This window comes from Lissotriton helveticus, chromosome 5_1 (assembly GCF_964261635.1).
Source record: "Lissotriton helveticus chromosome 5_1, aLisHel1.1, whole genome shotgun sequence".
Lineage (NCBI taxonomy): Eukaryota > Metazoa > Chordata > Amphibia > Caudata > Salamandridae > Lissotriton > Lissotriton helveticus.
In genome coordinates, this window is record NC_136065.1 from 366,165,885 (window position 1) to 366,179,455 (window position 13,571).

General features: G+C 45.7%; 1 protein-coding gene across 1 annotated transcript in view; it reads left to right on the forward strand.

Moving 5' to 3' along the window:
- Positions 1–4,979: 4,979 nt before the first annotated feature.
- Positions 4,980–13,571, forward strand: part of EMC1 (ER membrane protein complex subunit 1) — a 320,125-nt gene continuing 311,533 nt past the window's right edge. The window contains exon 1 of the mRNA XM_078642497.1: positions 4,980–5,131. Coding sequence (XP_078498623.1) covers positions 5,016–5,131 — 116 coding nt within the window. The 5' untranslated portion in view covers positions 4,980–5,015. The remainder of the gene's footprint in view (positions 5,132–13,571) is intronic.

Sequence of the window (13,571 nt, forward strand, 5' to 3'; positions counted from 1 at the left end):
CTGTACATGGTCCATATCAGACTGGCCTAAGTGGAGAGGAAAGCTCGCATTACAGTTGAAGTTCTAAATGTGTACTTAACTCCAAGCAAATGAAGCAAGCTCGAGGACCAACTTCCAGCCCTAAAAACAATTGTCTGCAGCATCAGCAACAAGGCTCCCAGCAACTTCAAGCACTAACTTCTAGTTTGTGGTGACTTTAATATTTATCCACCAAAAGACCTATGGAAGATTGCCAAACATAATGAGGAGTACAGTTGGGGTATCTTGTCACCCGAATTGGGAAGTTCTCCTCCTTTTAACAGGCACAAGAAAGGTAAATTATTCAGTGATTTCCTTACTGAATCTCAGTTAACCTTTCTAAATAGTTGAAATATATCAGACAGCCGTGCTGTGCCAACATTTCAAAAGAGTAGAAGAACACGCCTGATCGACTATACGATCCTTCTAACGAATGCTGGGATCTGGCGTTGGACATGGAAGTAATTCAAAGACCTGAGAGCTATCACGATCCGTTATGCTTCAAGTCTGCAGTCCTGACTGAGCAGAGAAAGGTCAAACGCTTTGCCACCAGTATTGTCCCATGCAACAGCAGAAGAGCGGTGAAGTGGAGCGGAGAGAACTACTTGAACAAGACTTTACTTAAGCTGTGCCTGGAGCACCATGGATAGCGGCTAGCATGATGCAACATTAACAAACTAGAATAAACTCTCAATGGAACTTAAGTGTCACTGGTCTGCACCATGAACATCAAGGAGTAAAAGCAAGAAACCTGATAAAGGCCTGTACAATAAAGTGTGCAGAGCAGCCAAGCTGAAGCTGAAATGGGTGTATAATGACTGGCATGCCTCCCCAGAAGAGAAAACCTTTATGGCCATAAGTAGAGAATACAATGCCCTACTTAGGGGTAAGACAATGAATTACCAGCCAGAAGGGTAGCAAGACTTGATCAATGCAGCAAAGTAAAAGAACAGCAAATTCTTTTGGAGGATAATCACCATAATATTCAGAGTAGATCCAAGATCCCAGGATCACCATATTCCAGCCCAGGCCTGGGTAGATTATTATAATAATGTGCCTCGTTGTAAATTGCATCATTTTAATACTTTCAGAACAAAAGTACCCTGAAGAAGGGCTTTTGCCCGAAATGCATTGGGCTTAGGGCAGAATAATGTGGAGTGAAATAAGTTATCATGGATGTACTATGAATGTAATGGTATGAAAGTTAAACAGAATAAAATCAAACTATTGAAAAAATTATATACAAGACTTTCATGAAACTTTATTGAAATTTCAATTGAGGTGTGCCGAGTTGGGGACGTTACTCCCACGGGAGATAATGCTTGTTGTTAAGTTGTTATTTACCCTTACGCCCAAAAGGGTTTACCAACACGGCACCCACCACCAAGAGTAATCCCGATTACGTTACACACACCTGGAGTACGATAGCCCACATTCCAATTGGATTCTATAGATTATTATAAGACCATATATTCCAGTGGCGACCGTACTTCAGTCCTGGCAAAATGTAACATCCCCCGCCAACGGGCAGTTAATTATTTTGCACCCAGAAGTAGATAGAGCAATCCTGGGCCAGAAGGGCAGCACAACATCCAGCCCAGACAGTGTACCAGTGAATATGCTTTGCATTGACTACTAGGCTTGGTCCGCAGCTCTGACTAAGATATGGCTTGGGAACAAACAATGTCCCACACTCCTGGCGACTCACCATCATAGTCCCATTCCGCCAAAAATGAAATAAGCTGCTATCAAGTAACTAGAGCCCAATATCACTCTTGGACAGTACCGAGAAAATCTTTGGGCATGTCCTTTTCAACAGGCTGTAGGGCTGGGTGGACAAGAATACTGTCCTCATAGATGCACAGGCGGGGATCCGCAAGGGCATTAGTACCATCGACCAAGCCATACAATTATTTATGGTTTCTGTTAAAAAGGCAGATCATGGGTACTCACAAACTTTCTTTCGGGGCCAAATTTACAGTGTAGTGTGTGTCCAAGGGCTGCACCGGTTGGGGCGGGGTCAGTGAAGTAGGGGGCGGGGCTAGAGTAACAAAAAAAAACTGTGACCATGAGGTTGAACACAGGTCCCTGCAGCAGACGCCTTCGTCCACTGAGCCACTAGACCCGGCATATACACACACATATCTATCTATCTATCTATCTATCTATCTATCTATCTATCTATCTATCTATCTATCTATCTCTCTCTCTCTCTCTCTCTCCCTCTCCCTCTCTCTCAACCTCTCTCTCAACCTCTCTCTCCCTCCCTCCATCTCTCCCTATTTCTCCCTCTGTCTCACTCAGACTGTCTCACTCCCTCTCTCTCACTCACTCTGACTGTCTCCCTCTCTCTCTCTCTCTCTCTCCCTCTGTCCCCCTCCTCGCTCTGTCCCCCTCCTCGCTCTGTCTCCCTCTTTGCTCTGTCTCCCTCCTCGCTCTGTCCCCCTCCTCGCTCTGTCCCCCTCCTAGCTCTGTCCCCCTCCTCGCTCTGTCCCCCTCCTCGCTCTGTCCCCCTCGTTCTCGCTCTCCCTCCAATTGCTTCTCAATTTCCCTGCTTGCCAATTGATTCTTTGTGTTTATTGCATAGCTGTTACATTTTTGAAAGAGATACAGCCTAGTAGCAGATTGCAACTGCTGGGTCTTCGCTACAAAAAATGTGTTTAAAAAACAATGGGAATGCGTTAGGGGGTGTAGGGGGAGCAGTGATGATGTGGGTCAAAAGTCAATCCTGGACCCCGGGGAGGGGGAGGGGTGCTGGATGAACAGCAGTTTTGGGAATGTAAACAGTGGGTGAAAAATAAAAACAATAATCAATGTCTGGGAAGCAATTGATGACCTGGACCTCGGAGGAGGACTACCACAAACAATGGAGTCGTTTTGAAGGCGTTTGTATGGGTAAAAAATAAAGAAAAGATGGTACAGGTGTGGAAATCAATGGACATCCTGAAGAGTGGTGATAGAGAGGAGCATAAACCACACAAAAGATGATGGGAAGCTACTTGCATTAAGTTTGACCACTGGAACTCACTCAGTACAGCACTCAATCCATGTTCTTTTGCTCACCATGCCACCTCAGTTTGGAACCAGCCATATGCGAATCAGTTTTGACCCTGCTCCTCAATGGAGCAGTCTAACCCAAACTACCAAACCAGATCCTCCCTGAATCGGAATCAGTTCTGACCTAATAAGGGGCTCATCAGCCAGGTACAGCTTGGTTTCAGTGACAAGGTGAGCACAGAACCCACGTCTGGACATACCCATGCCACTTAGGGCAGTACATGAAACACACAAAAGGTGATAGGAGGCTGCTTGCATGTGTGACCACTGATAATCGCTTGGGGTAGAGCTCCAACCCATCGTTCATTTGCTCACCAAGCCACATCAGTTTGGTCCAAGCCATATGCAAATCAATCTTAACCCTGGTCCTCAAGGGAAAAGTCCAGCCTGAACTGTCAAGACAGGCCCTCCCTGAACCGGAACACAAGCAACGCAGGACCAGTTTTTCCTTAGTAATAGGCTATTGAAAGCACACAAGTGGGAGACTCTTTCAGCTGCCATCTCAAGTTGCTACATATTGAATAAGCATTGGCAAACGTACCAACTTGAAAAGAGAATTTGTTGTGTGAGAAGGAGGCGTGGCTTGAAGGGGCAGGGCTTTTTGCAAAGAACTACCATTCTTTCTCCATCCTCTGCCACCCTCACCTCAACCCTTCTCCCAAAAAAAGCCAAACACAAGAGGCTGTTGATGCTGCTGCCACAGTCCTAGGGTGTTTTTACACCACTTAATGGATATCGGCTGCTTGCAGCCTCAAAAGACGAACTGTAAATTCACTCTTTGCAGTGGTTTCCAGCTCGCCTTGCTTGCCACTGTGTGATATCGGCTCCTCACTTGGTGATTGTATGAAGGGAGACGATAGTGGGTGCCAAACTGTGGCACAAGTGAATTAGCTGGTCTGCATTGGCATGCATGCCAGCATTTTAGAACAATAAAGTGGGAGATTTTAGAAAAAATCTGGGAAATGTATTTTTCCTATTGAACTCTATTGAAGCAGAGGCAATTGTAAGCGGGAGGCAACTAAAATAAAGGTATTTTCATTTTTGGGCTTAAAAAGTCTTGAGTCTCCCTCCTGAACTGTTGTCATGTATGCCTTGGCAAGGGCAATAGGTCTGACGTTGGAGGCTGACTTTAGGCTTTGCAACATTTGTGAATAGTTTATGGAAAACTGTACAACGGGACTACGTTTTATGTGAAAGTGCACATTGTCAAGAACAAAATGCCATCAATAACAGAGAGGTAGCCATGGCTGAAGTGAGCCGACCCTGTGCCCCATCACCATGCTATATTCACTGGTGGGGAGAACAAAAAGGTTATAAAACACTGACAGTCCAACGGAGGAAAAAAGCTGACTGAAAGCTCCGGTAAGTTTAACATAAATACTTTTAGTAAAATCAAAAGGTGTTGGCTAACCCCAGACCTAGAAGGATCTTGACTAACACTAAACATACAAATGCAATAACAAAATGTAAAAAAACATGGAGCACAGTTAACTATGTTTTAAAAATGCTGTAATTCATACTCAAGACAAGGAAAATAAAGTATGGTGGTTAATGTTTTCCAGCAATAACGAGTTAGGGAAATTCATCTATAGAAACACGTATGTTTAATCTTTCGATGTATTATTTCGATCTTTCTTTGTGAACCACTGAAGCTACAAAATCCCACATCATACTAAAACAACCTTTCCTCGGGTTTCAAACAATATCTAATAAGCATTAAGAAATAATTTCCTTTAGTCAGAAGGGGATATTGCCAATTCAACATATTCAGTATGGCCCCTGTGGATGCCTCAGCTTCCGCTTCCATTGACGGCTTGCTTGCATTCTAGTTCTTTAGCAGGGCTGCTCTCTGGCGTCATCTGAGTGGTCGTTCGTGAGTGGCCAGCCTCCTCTTCTCTCCGTCGCTCTATGGTTGGCTTTCTAGCCACACCTTCCTCTCTATGCTCTTGTCCCTCCCTTCTTCGCTCATCTGTGTTCCTGTCATGGCGCTGCTTCTGCTCTTGCTACCGGCTTTGGTCGCTGCTGTCTATGAAGATCAAGTGGGGAAGTTTGACTGGTGCGTGAAGGGCTGGGAAAGGAAAGCTGCATAGCACCGTAAAATTGTCATTCCAAACTGTCCTTTCTGCTACATGAGTTACCGTTCTTAATTGCTCCTTGAACTGCTTTCCCCATTGCCCCCTGAACCGCTGACCTTCTCGATGCTGTCAGAAATGTGAAGTTTCTATTTTCTGCTTTTAGACAGCTCACTGATCCTCTCTCAATCGCCTTGTTTTTGCCACACCTCCCTTTAGATTATGCCCTACCCCTCTTCCCGGACCACAATGACTTGCTCCAGCAGTGCCCAGTCCCAAAATACATCACAACCCCTGCTCACCAAATCGTAGCAGTCCATTTACCCGCTAATTAATTCAAAGTACTTTTCATCTCAAAAACATCCGCCAACACCCTAGCAATAAGATTAAAGGATCGATTGCTTCCATACCGCAGGATTTCTTCTCCTTTAGCGAGAAACCCCTCCCCCCACCCCCCAACGAAAATCCGCCTTCCTGTAGCATCATCTATCCACTTACAGTAAATTACCTCCCGCGTATCCTTGTTGTGGCGGAAATGTATATGTTATGTTTCAGGTATGTGTATACCACTGTATTGCCAGTAGACTAGTATGGCCTTTCAGCGCTGTCTAAGTTCGGGGACGTTCGTATCCTGGGCTCGAAAGTAACGTCACAGTTCGAAGTCTGTTTTGTGAGCTGGATAATCATTCATGTGGGTGTCGTTTAGTAGGCCCCTTTTAGATATTTAGCCATATACCTTATGTTTGTTTAGGGTGGATAATGGGTCGGAGGAAACGGAGTCTGACTTCTTTAAACCAGAGTAGTTGTTCCGTGGATAGTAGCGTAACGTGTTATGTGGTTTTAGAATACTGGTTTATGAAGAGTGGAGTACTGTTCTTAACTCTGAGAGGTAGAACTGTCTGCTGTTTTTGAGCTGGTTTCGATGTTCGTGCATTGTCCCAATTAATTTCTTCCGCTGGGGTGATTGGATTGTTTGTTATTATGGTTGGTACTTTCGTGTGCGCACGTATACTCCAGTACATGGAATATCTGGTCTATTTTGGATATTTTGCCCATCTTACACTTTGTGACAGTATATACACCCTCAAAAGCGAGGGGGTAGTGTATTGTGCTATTCTCACCTTTGCTTTCTACTTATGTCTACATAAACGTGTTGGACTCCTCACTCTGACAGTACACTCGGAAGGAAGTAGTATGTTGTGCCCTTCTTATCCTTTCTGTGTTCTCTGCGGCCTGCACTGCATTCTGCTGTTCTCAAGCATGGAGAATCTGGTCCTGCGGCAGCAGCATGGGCGTAGGAAGTGTGGGGGACGCGGGGGACATATCCCCCCCCCCAGATTTTGGAGTGGGGGGGACACGGGGGACAAGAGTGTGGGGGGAATATCCCCCCCAGATTTTGGAGTGGGGGGGACACGGGAGACAAGGGTGTGGGGGGGACAAAAGAATTTCCCCTCTCCCTTCTGTTGTTAGCTGGGCCATTAGCGCGCGAAAGCGCTACCTAATGGCCCTGTACTTGACCTGTGACCTCACCTGCAGTCAGAGGCCACCCGCCCTCTGCCCTTTGTTATTCTGCAGTAAGGCTTGGCCAGTCTGGGAAGGGCAGAGAAAGAAATAAACTCTTGTCTCTTTTCGTCATGCCCAGAGAAGGCAAGGACAGTGTCCGCTTCTCCTGCTCCGCCAGCTTCCCTCCCCCCCCCCCTCTCTCTCTCTTTATTCCTCCATCTCTTTCTGTCTCGTTTAACCCTAAGGGGTCCATTATGATAGCCTGGCGGAGGCAATCCGCCCGATACCATAACCAGATTTCCCCCCCCCCCCTGCCATATTAGGATGGCGGGGGGGGGGGCCGCTTTTCCGCCCCGGTCGCCTTGCGTCCGGGGCGGAAAAGGAATAATATGGTGGCGGTGTCTAAAAGACACCGCCAGACATATTATGATGTGTGGTTTTCAGTGCCTTTCCGCGGCGGCAGGCATGCCCCCTGTGGGCCCCAGAGTGAAGTACAGGTGGGGGGTGCACATGGGGGGTACCTGTGGTACCGCCCTTCATTGTCATTGACAAAGCAGCAGGCACCGCGCGGTGCCTGCCGCTTTGTGAATGACAATGTGAAAGTGCATTTTCAGCATTGTGGCGGGCGCTGCAGAGAGCACCGCCCGCCACAATGCTGGCAATACAGCCAGGTTCTGAAACTGGGATGGTGCAATGAGCTAAAAAACGGTGTTGGATCTAGCCCTGATCTCTTGACTGGGTGAGAGTACTCTGCTTAATTCAGAGACTCTGTCCATCACCACCCCTTGTTGTAAATAAGGCAATACAGGATGTGCCTGCCACTGTGGCGGGCACATCGTAATGGCACCCCCGGGACCCCCGCCCTTATGGCGGGCGGTCTCGATTTACGATGGGATGACGGGCGGGCAAAGTCCTCCCGTCATCCTAATGAGGCCCTAAGTGCTGATTTCAAAAGACAGTGCACCATTCATAAAGAGAATGCAATACCTGGTTGAGGGGTGGACTGGAAAACGTTTAATATGAGCGTTTTCAACTGTTTTAATTATTTTAGCCTATAAAATGTATACTGCAGCTCTGTGTTGAGGGATTTGGTCTTTTTTTTAAACCAAACTGCTTACATTTTGTAAGGATATAAGCAATGGACATTGAAACGGGTCCCTTCCTGGTCCTGTAGTCACGTTCTGAACTTTTCAGGCAAAATCACTTACTGATTTCTGAATATTAAGTTTAAAACCGTTAAGGTAAACATGTTGTTCCTGCTTACATTTCACATGCTTTGCTCATCCTTGCATTCAGTGTTTGCTTTGTACAGTGTGGTGTTACTTTTTTCAGGCAGCATTTTACTCTTGTCAAATGCATAATTTGAATTGAGTCTCAGCACAATTGGGTTGTAGCTGAAGGCAGTGCCAGTTTCTCCCAGTGGGGCAGTATGGTGTTTAGTGGGGGAGAGGATGTGGCACTCTGGCCAGCGCTGCCAAATTTGGAACTGGAGCACCATTTTCAGCCTTCATGACCAGTCCACCAGACCACACTCCTGACAGAGCTCATTTCGATGCTACACCTTGGAAGGCCCAAATAGACCTTAGAAGCCCTGGTGTCTTAGCACCAGCAGGTGGACCCTAACATTGGCTAGTGTGGGTTAACCTTGAAGGCCTGTCCACCACAATCCATGCAGTTCACCTCCAGTCTTGCGAGCAGGCATACGAAGAAGCACACAACTAGAGCGACAGTGACTCTGTCACTGAGGTCACAAGACCCTTGAGGCCAGTCCACCTCGTCCATTGGTACCTCCATTGGACTTTTTCAGCACTAGTAGTGCAACTTACCAGGGGTTGGTAATGTTGGATTTGCATGCACATTAAACTTAGGGGGTGATTATAATGGTGGTGGGACTGCCACGTCGTTGACAGTCCCACCGCCATTGATGACAGCATTACTGCCCGCCATATTACAATGGCGGGTGGTTCCCTGGCAGTCGGAGAGACCAATCGCCATGCACACTTCTCCCTTCCATAGGGAAGGGAGAAGGCTGGGATCCTTGAGTCTTGCAGAAAGGAGAGAAAAGGGTGTATCTGCTCTTCAGGAAGGATATACAATGCGGAAACGGCCGGAATAGCCACTCTGGCATTTCCTTTGTGGGCTGCAAGCTAATGATGCTTAATTTAAGTTGGTGTCTGCAGGTGAGGTGTAACTGTATTCTTTGTTAGAGACCGGTACATTATTTAACCATCAGACTGTAAAACCGAACAAGAGAAAGGTATCAAGAGTTGTTGGCAGAAGGAGAAAGGGAAATATGGAAAACAGAGAAAAAGGAGAAAGCAAAGATGAGGAACCTGGAAGAGTGAGATAATGTGGAGGGAGAGTATGTTGGTGGATAAAGGAGGCAGGCGATGAAATCAGATAGACAGCCTTGGTATTCAACAACCCAGCTCCGCCACGGATTCCCTCACTACCACCCTTTAATAGTGCTGCCCAAGTCTCCATAACCACTCTCTCAGATGCATTTGATTAGTTATATAGCGCCACTCATACCAGTGCAGGGTGTCAACACTTTACATCATTCACACTACACAGAGGCAGTCAATCATAGGTGTGTAATTCTGTGTATAGGAAATGTTAAATAAAACTACAGGGTGTAGGAGTCACAAGTCATCCATACTTGTAGACAGTATTGTTTAAGAGTGCTTGGTCTGGATGTTGGAAAGTGGGTTAATAGTAGAGGCAAATGTATATCTGTCCCCGGCAATAAGGACACTACCTCAATATATAGCTCTGTACCAGTCTTCGAAAATTATTCTCATGCTCATCCCTTGGTAGCTTGGCTGTGAGCAGGAATGTAAAGCATTTAAAAACACCAATTCAGTAAATAATTAAGACACAACACACAATAAAAATCCAACACCAATTTATAAAAATATAAAATATTTTTTTCTTTAAAATGAAAAAAATCCAATGTAGGGAACCGGGAATATGACTTAAAAAATTTAGCACAATATAGCACATAGAAACGTATATCCCCTTTTGGTACATCTGGTCACGCTGGACCTGCTCAAACTCAAAGTTTCAGGCCGACCATGATGAAGCCCTGCGGAGCCACTTCTTGCGGTAGGTCTCGGTCAAAGCTTTTACCTTCTGACTTAGAAACTTTTCTGGAGCTTTTCTTCACGGGGTCCGTCGAAGCTCTCAGCCAGCCCTGATTCGGTGAGGGTTCGCCGGCTTGCCTTGCAACAAACTCCCGGTCAATACTTATGGAAGTCCAACCTCCGGAGCTTTCCAGCAGTACGAGCTAGGGATGCAGGCTGGCACACAGTTGATGGTGGGTGGCTTGGCACTCATGGTTGTCCCCGGTCACCTTTTCTAAGTTTGGAATTAGAAATGTTTGCAGAGATTTTTCTTGCATGGTCCCTCAATGCTTTTCACTAGGCTGGATTCGGTGAGGGTTTGCCAGCTTGGGTTTCCGCCTACGCCCGATCAAACTCTGGAAGTCGGACCCCTGGAGCTTTTCAGCCGGAGGAACCTGGGCTGCAGGCCAACTCATGGTTGTTGGTTGTCTGCTTGGCTGGCCAGAGGGAGTCGGTCCACTTATGGAGCTTTTTACCAAAGTTGCTCCAAACTTCTCCAAACCTCTGGAACTTCTTCCTGAAGTTTTCCAAAGTGTCCATAAATTACTCCAAGGGTCTGGAATCTCCAAGATTGTCCTTGAAATGGACTTCAGTTACCACAATCCACTTGGACAAAACCCTTTCAAATTCACTGGTAGTTCTCCAGGCTGGGGAATCTTGGTGGTCCAGGTGTGCTCTGTTAACCTTCAGCTTGCAGGTAGCCACTCTTTAGTCCTTTTGAAGCAAGGAAGTCCATAGGACTGTAATTCCAGATTGTGCAACAGGCACCATCTTCAGTCCAGGGCCTGGTTGGTTCAAATCAAACTCCTCAGCAGGGACCCTTCTTCTCCCAAGTTTGAAGCAGCATAATCTGAGAGGCATTGTCCCTTTCAGATACTTATTCCAAGTTCTCTGGGTCAAGAAAGAGGACACTCCTGTCCAATGAGGTACAGGGAAATGCTCCAGGGTATGACCACATCCTCTAAAGTGTGGCATTATTTTCCCAAAGAGAGCGCAATTTCTCCAAAATTCATCATGGCTGATTTTCCAGCAGAGGGAGCAGAACTAACTAAGCCAGCCAACAGGATGGCTTCATCTACCTAGGTCCACTCCCCTTACATCTGGGAATTCCTACCCCTCCCCTGGCATTCCTATGCCCAGCAACCTCTACTCCCAGACAGGCCTCCTAACTCCTAGGGTCATTTATCACCTCTTCAAACAGCCAGTCCAATCCACTTACCTCTGACAAATCAAGGCAGGGCACTAGAGGGCTGAATTGTGGTTTGCAGACAAAGTCTTATAACTTCTTGTCTGTACATTTTAGAATAAATTCAACAATACCACGTTATCATTAACATGCTTCTGAGTCCTTTAATCCTAGTTGTATGGCTTTCATTTCTCCTGTTATTAATTAATAACCTCTTGCAATTTTAACCTATGGGCTGGGGATCTGCAATGGAAAAATTAACCGGCCAATTTCTTCAATACCAGGGCCTATATAAGGATCCTCCTTATACCTACAGGACCCCCCACCCCTAGAATACATAGGAAAGACTTTAGGGGGTCTGATTATATCAAAATATTACAGATCCTCACTTCACAGTGCTCCTAGCACAAAAGCCGATTTTGGGAAGCGCTGTACTACAATGTAGGCAGTGAAATGTGCAATTTCACTAAACCCAGGGTATATAACACTCATTTTATAAGGGTCCTCCTTGTAGATACCTGACCTCTAACCTCTGGGACACCCAGGGGAACCACTGAGGATACCTAATATGCCCCAACATTGTAGTTTATCAATTTGTAAGTGCCCCAAACAAGATTGGGCACAATTTGCATTTTAAAAGCAGTCCTCCAACACGGGCCAGCTTTTAAACTGACCTCAGGCTACAGCAGTGCACACATGCAAGTGCAGGAAGGGCTGCTGGCCTCTAAACCACTATGCTCTAATATATACTCGGCACTTAAAGGTAGTTTCAATCCCCATGCCCTATTATGTTCTAGGGCCGTACAGGAGAGGTCATGTCAATCATGGAGGTACCCAACCCGTAGTGCACCCTAGTGTATGTAGGTGTTTTTACTGTATTTGCAAGTGTCTCTTTCAACATAGCCCTGGGCCTGGTTAGTCAGAGGCCAGGGCCAGTCAATGAAAGACTGGGTAAACATCATAACGTTCTAATCTATACCTTGCAGTTTTCATGCATCTCTTTGATGACGGTTAATAGCTCACTGTTCAATGTTAGGATTTTAACTTATAAACTGTAAATAGCAAAAGAATCTCTCAGACGAAAGCAGTAACTCACTGACCTATTTACATTATATGCATTTTGTGATCTGCGTGGTACACGTTCTTTGCAGCAGGCATACATTGTGGTTACCTTACCATGAGTCAAAACTTCCAGTAGTCGGACCTCTGATCCCTCTCAATAAAGATCATTAATCACCGAAGTTATCTTCACATTTTTATTGTTGCCTGAAAATTGCTGGAGACCAGGAATACAGCAGCAGGTACTTTTCAAACCATAATGCACTTACAAACATGACGCCCTCGCCCAAAGTCAGTGACCTTTTTTGCTTGGTGCATGAAGATGCAAGATTCATATACATGCTTTTTTAACATTTGGTCTGATTACTATGTGAATGTAAATAACAATAAAGCATACATGCAAACTGTGACTACATGCCTGTTTTTCTCAATATTTCACTTTAAAACTATGCGACTGTATTTGTTTAACGGGCGGTGATTTGTAGAGGGTCAATGGAAAATCCACAGGTTGTCCCTGTCCCCCCAGAATTTTAATGTCTCCTACGCCCCTGGGCAGCAGCATGTTGTGCCCTTCTCTCAATTGTGTGCTTGTTCCTAGGAATTATCATTGTGCTGTGCTCATCGCATCCGTTTTGTTATTCCCCATCCCTAGACGGGAGACGTCAGCGTACCTCGCACCTTCCCTGTTGCACTCCTTATGTGGTGGTAGGATACTATGCCCTTCTGATGATTTCTGTGCACGTCCTGAGGAGGCAGCTGCATGTTGTCTCTTACCTTATTCGTTCCCATCGTGAGTAGGGATGTCATTTACTTATTTTCTGTGTCTGCGCTGAAGAGACAACGTAATCTTAGGCCTATAGCCCTTTTTGTGCCCTTCGCGAGGAAGCAGCAGTATGTTGTATAATTCTTCTTTAGGAGGCACCAGTATTTTATTGACCTCACTTTTTGTTTTCTGCCCATCCCAAGGAAGATGGGATATGTTGTTTCACCCTTACTCTGCCTGTGCTGAGACAGTGTTATGTTGTGCCTCTTGGCTTTCTAGAGCCCTGGTCGAGGAGACACGAGTGTATTTTCAGCCTCTCACTGCCATTTGCAAAAATCTTGAAATGCATTCCACCAGACAAGCAAGTTCATAGTTGCTGACCTCTCAAGGTTTGCTTGACATGACTGGGACCTAGGTCTCAGTCCTTGTAATGTTTATTGTAGAGCTTGTTGAAGAAGTACCTCCTGTTCTGAGTAAGACGTCCATGCTTAAGGATGTCCTGACTTTGTCATATGATAGAAGTTATCAAGACTGGTCAAAATTGCCATGTCTATATCCCAACTGTACTTATAAGAAAGTTCTCTTTTATTCGAGGTATTTTTTAGGGTTTGTTCAGAAAAGGTGACCATAAGCACTTACAATTAACTTTGATGAAAGGCAGCAAGGCACAATGCTTGAGGTCTTGCAGTAGTGGACAGAATAATGTAACACAGTCTCAGGTGTACAGTAGAGCTCAACGTAGCCTGGTCCATAGCCCCCAGGAGTTGATCGAGTCCTGTTGCCAAATCCTC